Source organism: Balaenoptera musculus, chromosome 4 (assembly GCF_009873245.2).
Source record: "Balaenoptera musculus isolate JJ_BM4_2016_0621 chromosome 4, mBalMus1.pri.v3, whole genome shotgun sequence".
Classification (NCBI taxonomy): Eukaryota; Metazoa; Chordata; class Mammalia; order Artiodactyla; family Balaenopteridae; genus Balaenoptera; species Balaenoptera musculus.
In genome coordinates this window covers 115,989,939-116,004,920 of record NC_045788.1, presented here as the reverse complement: position 1 = coordinate 116,004,920, position 14,982 = coordinate 115,989,939, and the positions used below count along the sequence as shown (strand labels likewise).

At 36.1% G+C, this 14,982-nt stretch overlaps 1 protein-coding gene across 1 annotated transcript in view; it reads left to right on the top strand.

The window, feature by feature from the left end:
- Positions 1-14,982, top strand: part of LOC118895014 (SAM domain-containing protein SAMSN-1) — a 124,826-nt gene that overhangs the window by 41,395 nt on the left and 68,449 nt on the right. Inside the window, exons 6-8 of the mRNA XM_036851874.1 lie at positions 1,819-1,945; positions 2,142-2,201; positions 3,135-3,487. Coding sequence (XP_036707769.1) covers positions 1,819-1,945; positions 2,142-2,201; positions 3,135-3,487 — 540 coding nt within the window. The remainder of the gene's footprint in view (positions 1-1,818; positions 1,946-2,141; positions 2,202-3,134; positions 3,488-14,982) is intronic.

Below are 14,982 nucleotides of genomic sequence, written 5' to 3'. Positions count from 1 at the left end.
CCATGGGACCACACATTTGAATTTAGACACTATTCAAAAGTTTCCATTCCTCCTAAGGGCAAATGGTTAGTAAGAAATTCAGTTACCCTGGATCTAACATCTTTCCCCAAATCAAGTGAAAGTCTTTTTCACAAAGAAGGGGGAAAGAGAAGGTTATTTTTGCTGCCAGTGTTTCAATGGAGCAATTAAGATTTGTCTGTAAGATGAAGAGGTTGCCATAAGAAAAGAAGCACAACAACAAAAAATACTGTGCTCAGTGGTTGTGCAATGCCAGCTTATTATTTCTGGAAGGGGCTAAAGATTAGAAAATCACTCTTCTTGAGTTGTAATAGACCTGTAAAGCTGAGTAACTCAGAAAGTACTGAAAAGGAATACTGGGGAAAATAATACAGAAATAAATAGCAATAGAAATCGTGGTGAGCTAAGCATGACCTTTGGAAAAAGAGGAAAATTTTGCATATCTAAGAAAATCTCATCAGAGTCCTCTCTGTAAGATTAAAATGATTTCAGTATTTTTCCATTTATTTAATGCAAGCAGGTATGTCTTGCTCTGACAAAACATCCCATTTCTTATTTAGGTATTATTATGCAGACAGAACATCAAGTTTATGTTGGCTGTTCAAAGTCATTCTTAAAGACCAAGAATAAGAACTAAATATAATAATTAGAAACGTTTGTATGCCGGAGATCCTTTTCTTCCAAATATTTCTTTGGGCTTACAGTCTCTGTCAAAGGATTGGAAAGCACTGTTATAATTATGTCTCATTCAAACATTAATGAGGAAGCAAATCATTCACCTTTTAAAAAATGCAGTATCTATTTTGATGTCATTGATCAGCTGTTCGATGGAAAGAATGAGGCAGAAGCAGGCAGAGAAGTATTTCTGAATTCTGAGTTTTCTGGATGAAAAAGAAGTATTCCTCTATGCATAACTTCTTATCTTGTTAATACAACAGAATACAGCTATCTTACCAATTAGTATAACATTTAGCACATAAGGTATTAATTTCCAAAATATTTTGAAATCTTTAAGAGAATAATATCTTTAAAATAATAAGTAAAAGCAATATAAATACAAATTTGTCAACATTAAGCTAGTGAGAAATATTTCTGTATCTTCCAAAAAAAACTTTGAGTCATTAAAGCAATGTTAATTCTTTTATCGATATTTTTTTTTTTTGCCACAATAAACCAATGACTAAATACTAATGACTATGTACTAAAACATAATATAGAATGTTGTGGCTGTGTTTTTACTTTTCTCAGTGTGTATCTTTTAGAAAGCAAGAGGCTATTTAAAGAAAAGTATATTGTTTGAAAATATTTCATACTTGAAATAAAATGCTGTTTTACCAGAAATTTCCAAAAGGAAAATAAAGAAAATTGAATTCTGCTTTTTTTTTTTTTTTTTTTAACACTATCAGTCAATGCTAACACATGCAAGTAGCAACTTTCAATTTCTTGCTCCATCTACGTTATGCCGCAAAGGACTTTTTCCTGTCCACCATTTCACCTTGAGCAGGGGTGCCTCCTTTATAGATGGCTCTGGATTCAATCCATTTTGCTGCATTTTGAAGAAAAAAGAAAAAAACAATGGTGAAAAAATGCTCCGTCTTGTTATGACTGGCCAGCTGTAATATACGTTACAAATTTGAACCTGCAAAAGGTGGTGTGCTTTCAAGTTATTGCTTAAATTGTCTCAGGCTACAGGTCAAGGTCATATTATTTAATTTTCCTATGTTTATGATCTCAACACATTTTATATTTAATTTTTTGTGGAGAATGATTTGTCTTTACCCCGAGCTGTGTTTGTGCTAGGCCATAAAATCAGGTGATGACCCCGTGGAATCCGTGGGCACCTTAAAGAGACTACAGAAACTGGTTTGGACCAAGAAAGCCAGGGTGCCGAGTCTGAATGAGATGAAACCTACGTCAATAAATCTCCGTGAGTAAGAACTCAATGAGCTGATAAAAACGTTTTGAGGAAGAATTGGGGTAGCATATATTAATGAAGGACATTTTGATAAGGCCTTAAAGTAATCATTAAACGTTGAGTTTTTTTGCCAAGTTATTTGTGAAACAAGTGTCCTTACACTGTTCCTGAATTTCATCCATGACATTCCATTTCCCCTTTCCTTCAGAACCAGACTCAGAGGAAGAGGAAGAGAAAGATATGGGTAAAGCTCAGCAACAAAATAAGGGTCAGCATTGTCCACTGTTCCCATTCCTTGGCCATAGAAAACAGTATGATTCAGTTTTGATGTGAATGCAGCTAATTGGCAGATCGTGACATGCAACTTTGATTTTCATTTATTTACAAGAATGCGCTATTAATCATAATCTTTTGTTTATACCAGCTAAGCATTTGAATTTAAATAGATTCGACCATATGGCACAATTTACTAAGGGTAATATATGTTTCTATTTTCTATAAATGTTTTATATGTTAACAGAAATTTCATCAGACCCTACACTACATGCAAATACAGGTCTCACTAATCAACTTTATAGGACCAAAGATGTACCTTTTTCTTTTGTTTTCTCAGTCTTGTTCTTACTTTTCCAAAATATTTCACCGTGAGACATACCACGTGCATAAATCTCTTTGCAGATTGATACTAAAATAGAGAATTTTAGGATACCAAAAGAATTTCCAAAAATCTCTACTGAGACTTCATTCTTTTAAGTAAGGCAAAGATTTGATGTGCTTCTTTATGATGCTCTCGTATACACATGACCTCAAAAATTAAAAATATTTAAGAATAGAAACATACTATATCATGCTTATAACATGTGGAGAATTTGTTTTAATTTGTATTTTTTCTAAAGTGTCTTTCGGTACACTAGTTTCATGTGGTTTTCAGTCATTCCAGTCAAACTGGCTTTAATCATTATATACGCCTTCAAAAAATTTTAGGTAAATCTGTTTTTACAAAACCAGTCACTTAATATATCAAAGACTTACCCTTTAAAGAAATGCTATTGTAAAACTATTTTGTGGAATTATATGACTTCCTGGTTTAGCCTGTGATGTTCATTCATTTCTATTATATAAAGGGAATTATAATAGTCATAATTTCTACATGTGCAAAATTATTAGACAGACTTACCTCTTATTTTTCTTTACCATTCAGAAGATGAAGATGAAACATTGACTTCCTGTATGAAATTAGCCAAATCCCAAGAAAAGAAAGTTAATAATGTTAGTACAAGGAGGAAGAAAGAAATGGAGATTAGACTAGATTCTATTTCTGCGTCACTGGTTAGACCCAGTACTTCAACTGGATGCAGCTTGGCCAAAATATTATCCCACAGTGGAGGTGAAGTTCAGATGTGGAACAGCTGGAAGCCTTTTCCAGAAAACCCACTGTGGACATATGTTGATTTCCAAATTGACCGGGTTGGACCCTGGGACAACTGTTTCCACTGCACTCACCACCCAGATCTCAAGTCTTCTTGTACAGATATGGATCTCCCACACTCATGGGTAAGTTTGTAAATTACGGAAATGTATCATCTTATCTAGATGTTTGTACTAGCAGGAAAGAAACAGATAACAAATGTGCTAATCAGTCAAATTTATGAGTCTCTGGAAAGTTACCAGAGCTAGAGCTGTCTTTCCAAAAAGCAATGCAGCTCTTGTGACTTCTGCTATCATGTTACTATTGGACATGTTCCTTGTGTTCGAATAAACTACTGCATAATATTTTCCAGGGATTTCTCTTTAGCTAAAGGAAGACAATGGATGTTGATTCAGATCAAGAAGATGTGCGTTGAATTGCCTAAATTACAGCTGTTGTCTTGCAGTTTCACAGACAAATAATAGCTAATTTAAATGAGCATTTTCTTTGTGCATGCTATTCTTCTAAGCACTTCACCTGTATCATTTCACTTAAATCTCACAACAACCCTATAATGTAGGAAGTGTTATTCTACTATTAATTCCTTCCTATTTTACAATTGAGAAAAATGAGGTACAAAAAAGTAACAGGTACAATGTCACAGATCTAATAAGATAAGGAGCCAAGATCTAGAAACTAGACTAGGGATCCTGATTTTAGCTAATACATTATAGTGTTTTCCATATACTAAGCTAGGTCCTAAGGCTATATGGTACAAGAGAAAGAGTATGGATTTGGAGTTAGACAAATCTGGGCTTGAATCCAACCTCTGCTATTTGTTTAGCTTGGGCAAATTATTGAAACCTTTTAATTTCAATTTTCTCAATAGTAAAATGGAAATAGTAATATTAAGCTCATGAGGTCATTGAGAAACTAAAATTAAATAACACAAATATTCTAAGATTTAAAAGTGTTTAATTTTTTTCAACTTGAACATAAGTTACTTATCTGCCTGGTGTATTATTCTTTCCTTAAAAAACATTACCCTATCCCTTCAGACTCAGATCAAATACTTTGTCCTCTAGAAAGCCTTCCTGGGTCATGCCAGACAGGAAATTCCTTCCTTTGAACTTCTAGATCACTTAAGGGCATTATTTTTTCATTGTATAGGCATCAAATACATATTGGTGTCACTGTGCCAGTACAATATTAGACTGGGGACGCAGAGCTAAACAATACATGCACTGCTCCTGTCTTCATGGAACTTACCACACTCCACACTGTAGTGGGATGAGTTGGACGTTAGTTTATTTGCTATAAGTAATTCATCTTTGTATCCACCGTAGTCTCTAGAATATTATAGGCACTCAATAAATATTTGAGTAACATTTGCTGACTAAATGAATGGAGTTTTAGAAACCAATGGACTTTCTTACCATAGATCTGGATAAAACTTTTCTTCTCATTCTTCTAACTGTCCCTATATTAATGCAATCGTACATAAACTCAGTTATTATGTGTGTGTGAGTGTTTGTGAATGCGTGTATTGATTTTGGTATATATACATAGTAATGTTTTTCTTTTTTATTTAGGTAGTTTTGCCTATTTTAGTACATAGCTAAATGATTAAGTAAGGAGTTTTTATCTGCAGAAGGTCAAACATATCTGCAGAGTGCTCAGAATTTCAGATGATAGTGTTCAACATTTGTGACAGGAAAACCTCAGTGGATTTGGAGAGAAGGTTCAAGAACACGTTAGAGTTAAATTGGTTTGGTAAACTTAATGAGACCCCTTGCACTCAGGGATTTGAGACATAGAGTGAAAGAAGTTGGATGAGTGCAAATTATTATTTTTATATTCTACACATATATGCTATAATAATAGCAAGTAAAAAATCTAGTTTCATTTTAGCATAGCTGGTATTTTTTTTTCTGTAGTAATTACAAGGCTATTATTTGGGTTATACTTTAACTTTCATTCTAGGGAAGATACAGAAGGCAGATAGTGTTGAGGGAAAAGTCTTCTCAAATGAGTGTTACTTACTATCGATGACAGGTAGTCAGCAGTGACATTTTTGCAATTTTAAAGGGTAAAAGTGTGACCAGATTTTTTTCTAAATGTACCTACATATACAGATACATTGGAGCTGGGCCTAAACCCCACATTTTGGGGGAAATAAAACCAATCCACAAATTAGTTTCTCAATGTCAGAAATTTCAGCAATAGTGGATTCCAGTGTTTTTGATCTCATCATTAAATCAGAGTTTTGAGGTGGCCTGAAAGTGACTTGTCTTCTAGACAGTCCTTATTCACCCAGGTACACCTCCCTGCTAGCCCACTTCAGGCTCACACTCTCAAAGCTGGTTCTTACAGAGCTGGATGTAATGCCAACGCTGACATCACTAGCAGAGTGAGATTGGGCAAACTCCTTACCCTCTTTAACGTGCAAATTCCAATTCTATATTGGTTTCAGACCCTACTCATCTCTTTTCCTCCAAGTGATTCTTTGCATACTGAAAATACCCATTTGTAAAACAAGGTTATCGAGGTCTGCTGTGCAAAGGCTGTTGGGAAGATTAAATGAAATGGCGTCAGGACTCAGTTGATAGTAGGTAATATTTATACCTAAATCAAAGAGTCAAGAGGCTTGTACTGGGCTTGGAAAGGAGCAACATTTTACTCAGTTGAGATACCATAAACAAATTGAATCCAGTCAGGGAAATGTATTATTTGTGAAGGACTCTTCACAGAAGTCAACAAGGGGAGAATGAGACACACACAGATGATTAACATGCAGTTTAGTTGTGTGTAAGGTCTATGGGACCTGAGGAGTGGGGAGAGATATGTGATTACAGATTTGATATAAATTGAGAAAGGCAAAAGATGAGATTTACGAAAGTGTAAACTCCACAAGAGAGATGTGAAAGGAAAAACTACTTAGGGATGCCGATCTTTTCTAACATCCAAGATGAGTGGTGTTGAGAGAGAATTTCAGATGCATCTTAAGAAAGGTAATAGTGGAGGTAACCAAAAATAATATTTGTAGCCAAGTGTTTACAATCAACTTACAAGGAGAGTGATTGAAGGATATTTATGAAATCCTGCGTGCTGAGAACTTGAAACATCATAACAAAAAAGAGGAAAGTGAGCCATAGACTTAGTCGGGAATAAGGGCAAGAAAGAATAAAGTTTGTGTGTTGCAAAGGAGAAGAGGTCTTCCTTTAAGGTAATATTAAAAGAGTAGCTAATATATTTTTCAAAATCTTGGATATTTTTTTCAGATTTATAAGAAGAATAAATAGTTTATCAGATTAAGAAATGGAAGTAAAAATATCCCTTTTTCCCTTCAAATGTCTAAAATGTTCCAGAATCTATTTTATAAAAATAGTGTGATATATTTAAAAATGATAGTAACAAAAGCTCTTTCAGAAAGAAGGAAAGTCAAAGTCCTAAAAGAACAAAACAGAGACCCATGTATAGAAGAATTCAAATGCAGTATAGATAGATAAATTATAATAATGAGAAACCAAATTACGTAAAAGTCAAAGAAAAATGAGTGAAGTTTATATACCAAATCTCAAGGTGAGAAAATAAACAAAGCTCCACTTAAAGCATCCACTAAAATGCATAAGAAGAGGATGATAAGAGTAGAGCTGAAAGGTCTTATTGGAGTATTATGTGAACCCATCAAAATTGCACCAAAAGAGAAAGTGTGGAGAATGGAAGATTTCTTTACAGAACTGTTTCAGTGAGAGGAACAGGATGTGTGCTAAAATTAACCAAGAAATAAAGGAACAAAGATTTTACAGTTAACCTTTCAATTCAAATGGGGAGTAGTGGATGCTCTAATTATTGACATAGAAAAATGTTCTTGGGTCTTACAGCCCCACTGCTAAGTGGTTTCAGAGTTTTAATACTGTCCCCCCAAAACTGCTGGTCTATGGGAGAGAGGTGACAAAACCAGGATAAGCTATTTGTGCCTATCTTCTACTTTGTCTTTCTATTCTCAACCTTGGCAATCTCTCCCAGTATCTCTGACCCTAGTCTAGGCTACTTCCTTCAATCAACATGACATGTCATTACCAGATTAATCTACCAGATTAATTTACTTGACTAATCTACTTGATAAATGCTACCTGAATAATGATTCTGAAGCTCAAACCTAGTGTTACTGCTCCCCTTACAAACTTTTAAGCATCTCCCCAACACCTACAGGGTCAAAAGCAAACTCATTCACCTAATCTGCCTTCTAACTGGATTCTCACCAGTCTCTTTCACACACACACTCTGCTGTAAGCACAGTGATACCATCCTTTTGCCAAACACAATGACTTGTTTCCCATTTTCATAGCTTTGTTTATACTGTTTTCTCATTTAGATCTTCCTTTCTTCTCTACCTGTTTGATGAATAGTATGGAAGGTTAAAAATACATATGGATGAGTAAGAATTCATGCGGTACACTTCGGAGAAAAAAATGTGTGAAAAGGAATGAGGATTGAGAGGACCAGTAAAAAGAGAGTAAGGAGGCACGTGGTTTAGAAAAAAGGCAAAACTAATTTCATAAGCTCTATTATCATTTTCTTTGTACATTAGTGATGTTAGATTCCTGACAAAAGTCTCTGTGTCCCACTGATGGGCGTATTTTTACTGGCCCAGTGAATAACACATACCAAGAAGACTGCTCCCATATCCACGCAGAGGAAGACAGGCTATGAACCATCAATGCCTGATTTCTCATAGTTTAATGCCCTTGTGTTCAACTCTAACAGCAAAAGCTATTTGTTAGAACAGCTTTAAACTTTTATCTGCTTACCTTGGAATTATGGTGGTATGGAAAGAGAACAGGTTTTAATGAATGGATCTGGACAACCTGTGAAAAGGAAGGCAGAGTAAATGATAATCTGGACTGAGAAATGCAGAAGGAAAAATAGGAAAATGTGATAGAAAAATACCAAAAGATATTTATACTTATTACAATCTGCACTGAAATTAATTAACTTGAGAATCAAGATTCTAAAAATAATTTAAGGTCCTAAATGAACAAGAACAAATAATTAATTATGAGTATTTTACATGACAAATTTTTAATTATAGCCAATAATATTTGATGGAAGGAGAATTAACATTTACCCAAGAGAAGAATTTGAAAAATGGGAGATACTGCAACAGCTTATTCATTCATTCATTTATTCGTTCATCCATTTATTCACTCATTAGCAAACTCATGTCAAGTGCCTCCTAAGCCACTTAAGCTATGAATATGTATGTGGGAGGAAGAATCTACCGTTTCATATTTATAATGAGATTTTATGGGGTCTTATTAAAAAAGGTAAAAAGGAAAAACAAATAATCACAATCCTCAGTATAAAAATTCACTAAGATGGGAAACATATTGCGATACTTGTATATAAAATAATCCTGGAAAAGATCTGGCCAGATGTGCAAACACATTTACACTAAAAAAGAGAAGCTGGGCTTCCCTGGTGGCGCAGGGGTTAAGAATCCGCCTGCCAATGCAGGGGACACGGGTTTGAGCCCTGGTCCAGGAATATCGCACATGCCACAGAGCAACTAAGCCCGATCACCACAACTACTGAGCCCGCGCGCCTAGAGCCCGTGCTCCACAACAAGAGAAGCCACCGCAACGAGGAGCTCATGCACCGCAACAAAGAGTAGTGACCGCTCGCTGCAACTAGAGAAAGCCCGCGCACAGCAACGAAGACCCAACGCAGCCAAAAATAAATAAAATAAATTAATTTTAAAAAATTAAAAATTTAAAAATTAAAAAAATAAAAAAGAAGTTACGGAAGAAACATTTAAATTATGAGACGTTATAATGCAAGATATCAGATTTATAATGCAAGATATCAGATTTATGGAAATTATTTAGGTTGAGTTTGAGGAGAGTAATTTGTAAATGTTTATGGAATGTTTAAACATATTTTTCTAATAAAATCTTGTAGAATAAATATAAAGATAAAATGAGAAAATGTAATTGCTCTGTAAGTGTGAAGTCTTATTCTAGAAGTCCAGGATAACTAGAGATATTATTAAATTAGACTTTTGAAGCAGGGCAGTGTAGAATGCAAACGAATCAAATTATTTAGGTTAATGTGTGGCTTTTCCCAGTTACACAAACCTCATGAATATCAGTGAAAATAACAGACCTGTGATGTAGTTCTAGAACTGTTATAGAAACCAAGAATCCCTCTTTTTCATGAATTGCCCTAAGGGTTTTGTCCCACTTCTCTCTTTGTTTTGTTGTTGTTTTTTCTCTGTGCTTATTTACGCAAGTGCATCAAATTAAGGAGAAAGTTGAATTGGTACTCCCCAAAATAAAATCTTTCTAAAGTCTTCATAAAATATTTGTAATTTAGAATAGCTCTTGTGATAATGATAGAGAACCCATGATAATCAATTATAACTACATTTTGGTTTCTACAAGAAAGTTGAAATTTGCTTCTTTGGATTCTCAAATAGACAAAGGAGGACAACGAACGTCAATCTGAAGGGGACCCAGTTACGCTCACTGAACATGGGAGACCTCAAGTGCCTCCTTACTGAGAACCTAACTCTTCTGCGTGGTTCAGAAGAATAAAGCAAATCACTAATACTGGACACTGGCCTTTGGGAAGAGAGAGGCCTAAATGTTAGAACATTTTATATAATGAGCCTTGGAGAATGCCCCAAGTATTGGTAGAATTTCTTTTGTGGCAGAGAAGCAAGCTCAAAATTCAAATATTGCTAAGCAAGCTAAAGACAAAGTCATATTTTGAGTGTGCAGCATAGTGTGTCAGAAGCTACGTTATACGTCAAAGGAGCACAGGTTGGAGGCAGGAGAGCCAGTTGTGAGCTCAACTCGGTCACTTACTGGGATCTCTCTGGGTCAGGATGCTTAATCTCCATGGCCTGCTGCCTCCTCATCTTTAGGAAGAGGGAGAGCTATCAATGATTTTTAAGACTCCTTTTTAACTTCAGCATTTGGGCTATGAGGGTACACCAAGGAAGATAAGTCCTATGTGCAGAAAGAGATTAGTACATAAAGACTTTCTTTCAGCTTTTTCAAAGCAGCTCTCTTCTCACTTTTCAGATGCCCATTGTTGACCTGATTTCTTTTTTTTTTACATAAGCTATTTTAGGTTTGGATTTTTATTTTTTATTCTTTTTCCTGACCAACTAAACTTCCGCTGTCCTGGTTACTTCCTCATGTTCTGAACCAACAACTATGTATGTGAATACAGACTTCACCTGGGATACGGCCAGGTTCTCCTGACCATGAAAACTTCTTCATGAACCAAACTGTCTACATTTCCATTCTCAGGAACTAAGAAGGTTTCTGCCACTCAAGAAGAACTGTTTTTTAAAATCCTTTTGAATGCCATTTCAGAGGACAAAATCCTGCTTTGACAAATGGGCGGGTGAAGTTTAAGTAGAATTGTAGAGGGTGGCAGAAGAGCAGGGGCCGTGCAGTGTGAAGAGTGCTGGGCTGGAGTGAGACATCCTCTTCTGCCACCATCACCCATCTCTCTCTCTCGCTCCCTCTCTCTCTCTCTCTCTCTCTCTCTCTCTCACACACACACACACACACACACACACACACACACACACATACACACACACTAGGTGGCACCTTTGAGATCTTGTCCTGATCATGCAGACATGTCGATACAAAGACAATCATAGTCTCCATTGACTTAGCAGTTGACTATATTTCAGGTGTTTTTATATATGCTATCATTGTGTTATGATTCAGTTAGGTGGTATTATTATTCCCATTTTAATGGTAAAAGAGATTAAATAATTTATGTAATGTAGCAGTAGGTTGCAGGACTAGATTTTAAACCCAAATCAGTAAGAGTCCAACGTTTTCCTGCAAAGAGCATGACTTTGTAACTTTCGAGATTAGGCTAGTAATATATCTATACTTTCTCATCTGTGAAAACTGAAGACGTTAGTTCCCAACTTTCAGTATAAAATGAAATGATGCATTTGAAAGTGCCAATTCAAGATAGGGGCTTAATCACTTAATACATAGAGTCCCTGCCTTTGAGATGCAATATAACTTTTCCCACATTTCATTTTATACTGGCGCTGTGAACTAGGCAAAACATCACTGACATCTTACAGATGGAGAAATTGAGGTGCATGAAGATTAAGTGAATTACCTGAGGTCCCACGGCAGATGATGGCAGAGATGGTACTGAACATAAACCTCCTAACTCTCAGTCCAGACCTTTCCTATGACAAAGTTGTCTTTAAATTGTTCAGCAGAAAGAAAAATAAACATGGTGGCAAAGAGGGGCTGTACATGGTGGAAACTGAGAGTGTTGGAGCCAAAGAAGCCTGGACTTGAACTGTAGCCTCACTGCTTACTGGCTGTGTGATTGCTAAGTTACTTGAATTATTTGAGTTTCAGTTTCTTATCTATATAGGCATAATGAAGACTTCTTTGTGGAGTTCTTGTAAAAATTGGATGTAAAATGTTTAACTATACCTGACACACAGTTGGAACGTAATGAAGAAGAGCTACTATTTCTAGTGACAATTATTACTATTTAATTACAATTTTTAATTATGTGTTTATAATTATTTACCTTTCATGCAGTGAAAAACAGCATTATGTCTACAATACATCAGGTATTGCTCTGGGCTGTGGGACCACAAAGATGCCACACCTGATGTCAGATTCTCACCATCAATAATTCTCAGCAATTTTGTACCATATGAGATAATGTTGTAGTAAATGTACATTTACTAGTTTTCACTAATTTTTAAGATTTATAAGTATAGTTTGTCCAATTTTCTCCCTATAGATAAGAAAGCCAGAACTGCCTAGTTCGGGTAGGGTGAGACCCCGCTTATAGCTTTTCGGAGGTGCCCTGGTGACCCCATGCTTGTGAATCTCTGAGACATGCAGACAAAAAGAAGGTGGGGTTCAGGGTACACGTACTGGGCTCCCCATTGCCCTTTTCTGACTTCCCAAATTATCACCGTATCAGCAGTGTCTTACAAATGTAAAACAATTTTAGCTTCTTAAAACTCCTTTCATATATTTTGTCATAGCAATATCACATATGCATGTCATGATATTTTATTTTAGAGTCAGAAGATAACTGTCAGGCATAACGCACCTTTTTCATAAGAGAATGAAAAATGAAGGAAAGAAATTCATGTCTCCTCTCCTTCCTATGAAATTGTAAAGCAACTGGTTGAATTCACCCTTAAAGCCCTTATGAATATTCAGTGTAAGATCGTTATGCATCTCATGGTTCCCAGCTATTAAATACAACCACACTGATGAATAATTAGATTAGAAATATGGCCTTTTTGCAGTTCACCTCAAGCCCAACCCAAACTGAAGCCCACATCTCACCCACTGAAAGGGATTTTTAGCCAGGGTGCAAAATGGATTAAAGTCAGGAACTCATTTATTTATTCACTCAACAATTTGTTTTGAAGTATTTGCACTGTTCCAGATTAGGAAGATACAATGTTGAGCAGAACAAACCCTGCCAGCCTCATAGTCCAATCAGAGACAAAAATAGAAATAACCACACAAATAAAAATGAAATGGTAACTTTGATGAGAGCTATGAGAGCCACACGGCTCTATGGAAGCCTATATAGGTAGATTTGATCTAGCTGAGGAGTCAGGATACACTTTCAGGGGTGATGATGATTGAGCTCAAATCTGATGTAAAAAGCAGGAGTTAACTAGCCAAAACGAGGGAGAATGAGAGTCAGCATGGCAGGGAGAGAAAGCAAGAAGATGTGGCACAAGGTAAGTCTAGATGCGGTACAAGGAAAGCAAGGAGATGCGGCACAAGGGAGGATCAGACCACTTATGGCCTCATAGCTTATGCTAAATTTTGTTGTTCATCTCCTAAAAACAAGGGGAAGCTATGCAAGAAGTGTTTTAAGCTTAAGTTTTTATTTTGAGAAGAGTGCTTTCCATACAGTGATGAAAACAGATTGGAAGAGAAAAATAGGTGCAAGATGATGGTGACTTGAACAGTAGTGGTAGGAAAAGAAGAGACGAACAGTTCTCAGGCTCATAGACTTATGTCCCCAGTATACACATTTCTCCAAAGGAAAGAAGTGTCAGTTTTGAAAGTCATCTTTGGTCATGCAAACCAAAAAGCCCCTTTCACTTTAGGACATATGGTCACAGATGATGACGGAGAAGTGATACAATGACATGACTGTACATTCCAAATCTGTCCTTTCATTTTTAAAACTTAGAAGCTCATAGCCACCACAATGGCTTAACGGAATCATTGCCAATGGACAAGGAAATTTCATCCATTTGCCCCCTCTGACTCCACTTGGACATAGGCCATTGTTTCTACAAAGAGTGGCTTGGAGCCATGCAAGGTTTCAAGGGAAATTGGCCTTTCAGAGGGGCATAGGAATAGATAATGCATATTGCCACCATAAAATCTCTAATGAATATTAAGGGTGGCTTTCATTTGTGGTGATTGAAATGAACTCATAAATTCTCTCTCTAGGATGTGGGAATTTTTTTCCTCCCTGTGGAGAGATTTAATGGATTTGTGGCATTCTGGATGATTTGGCAAGAAATCAGAGGTACCTACGCAGTCACCCACAAAGGGCACTTAGTTTCGTGCATGGGATAGTCACCACCACAAAACATTTTCTGTAAGAACCCAGAATGATTGATGCAACCCACCGTAAGTCATGACAAAGTGTCAACTGAAAAACTAGAAAAAGAAGTGGTTAAAGACACCACAGCAGCTTTGAAAACAAATTTGACTTTTAGAGAAGGGTTATTTCCTTTTGGAAAAAAAGTTAGACCTGCCACCTGCAAGAAATTTAGATCAGTTGTTTGTGGCAAGGGCCATCAAATTTTGAGGCCACTGAGAGCTCCTACTGTTCTCTGTATGGAATAGATTAAACTGTTCCCACACAGTGATAAATATATCACAAAGAGCCATAACAGGAATACAGTAAGTTGTAGCAGTTAATGGTACAATTTCCAGTTAAAACAATATACTTAGGGTTTCTTTCACCAGTCCCCATTTTATGTGTGCTATTTTTTGATAAGTTAATTTTTCACATTTGCAGAATCAATATCTTTCAAAGCTTTATAAAGAGTGAAAAGAATTAGAGGAAAGAGTTCTGGGGATCTTTGCAAGCTGTGTGGGCCTGGGTTAGCAGAACACACTCTGAAAAGTGCAAAAATAATCTGTGAAAACAGCAGATAAGGATTCATATTAAAAATATCATCAGCTCTAAATTTTCTGTACACATGGAAAGAAAATGGGGAAATAACCCAAAGCAGCAATTACCCAAAAAGCATTCATATTTTACGATGGAAAGTGGCAGAGAATCTCTATTCAGAGAAAATAACTTGTTAATGCTCTTTAATGCTAGACTTTCAATTATTGAAGTAAAAAGGTAATTTTATTCTGTTGGAGGAGTGTATTCCTTTGTGGAATAAATCTATGATCCTACTTTTTTTATCCCATGCGTTAAGGCATTATGAAAGAAATTAACCCAAATGTCCTGCGTTCTATTTACATGAAGGATTTATGACTGTAATTTTAGACACCAGATTCCTTTCTGACGTGGATAACAAAGCTTGGTTCAGTGGGGAAATTTTTCTGAGTGTAGACTTGCT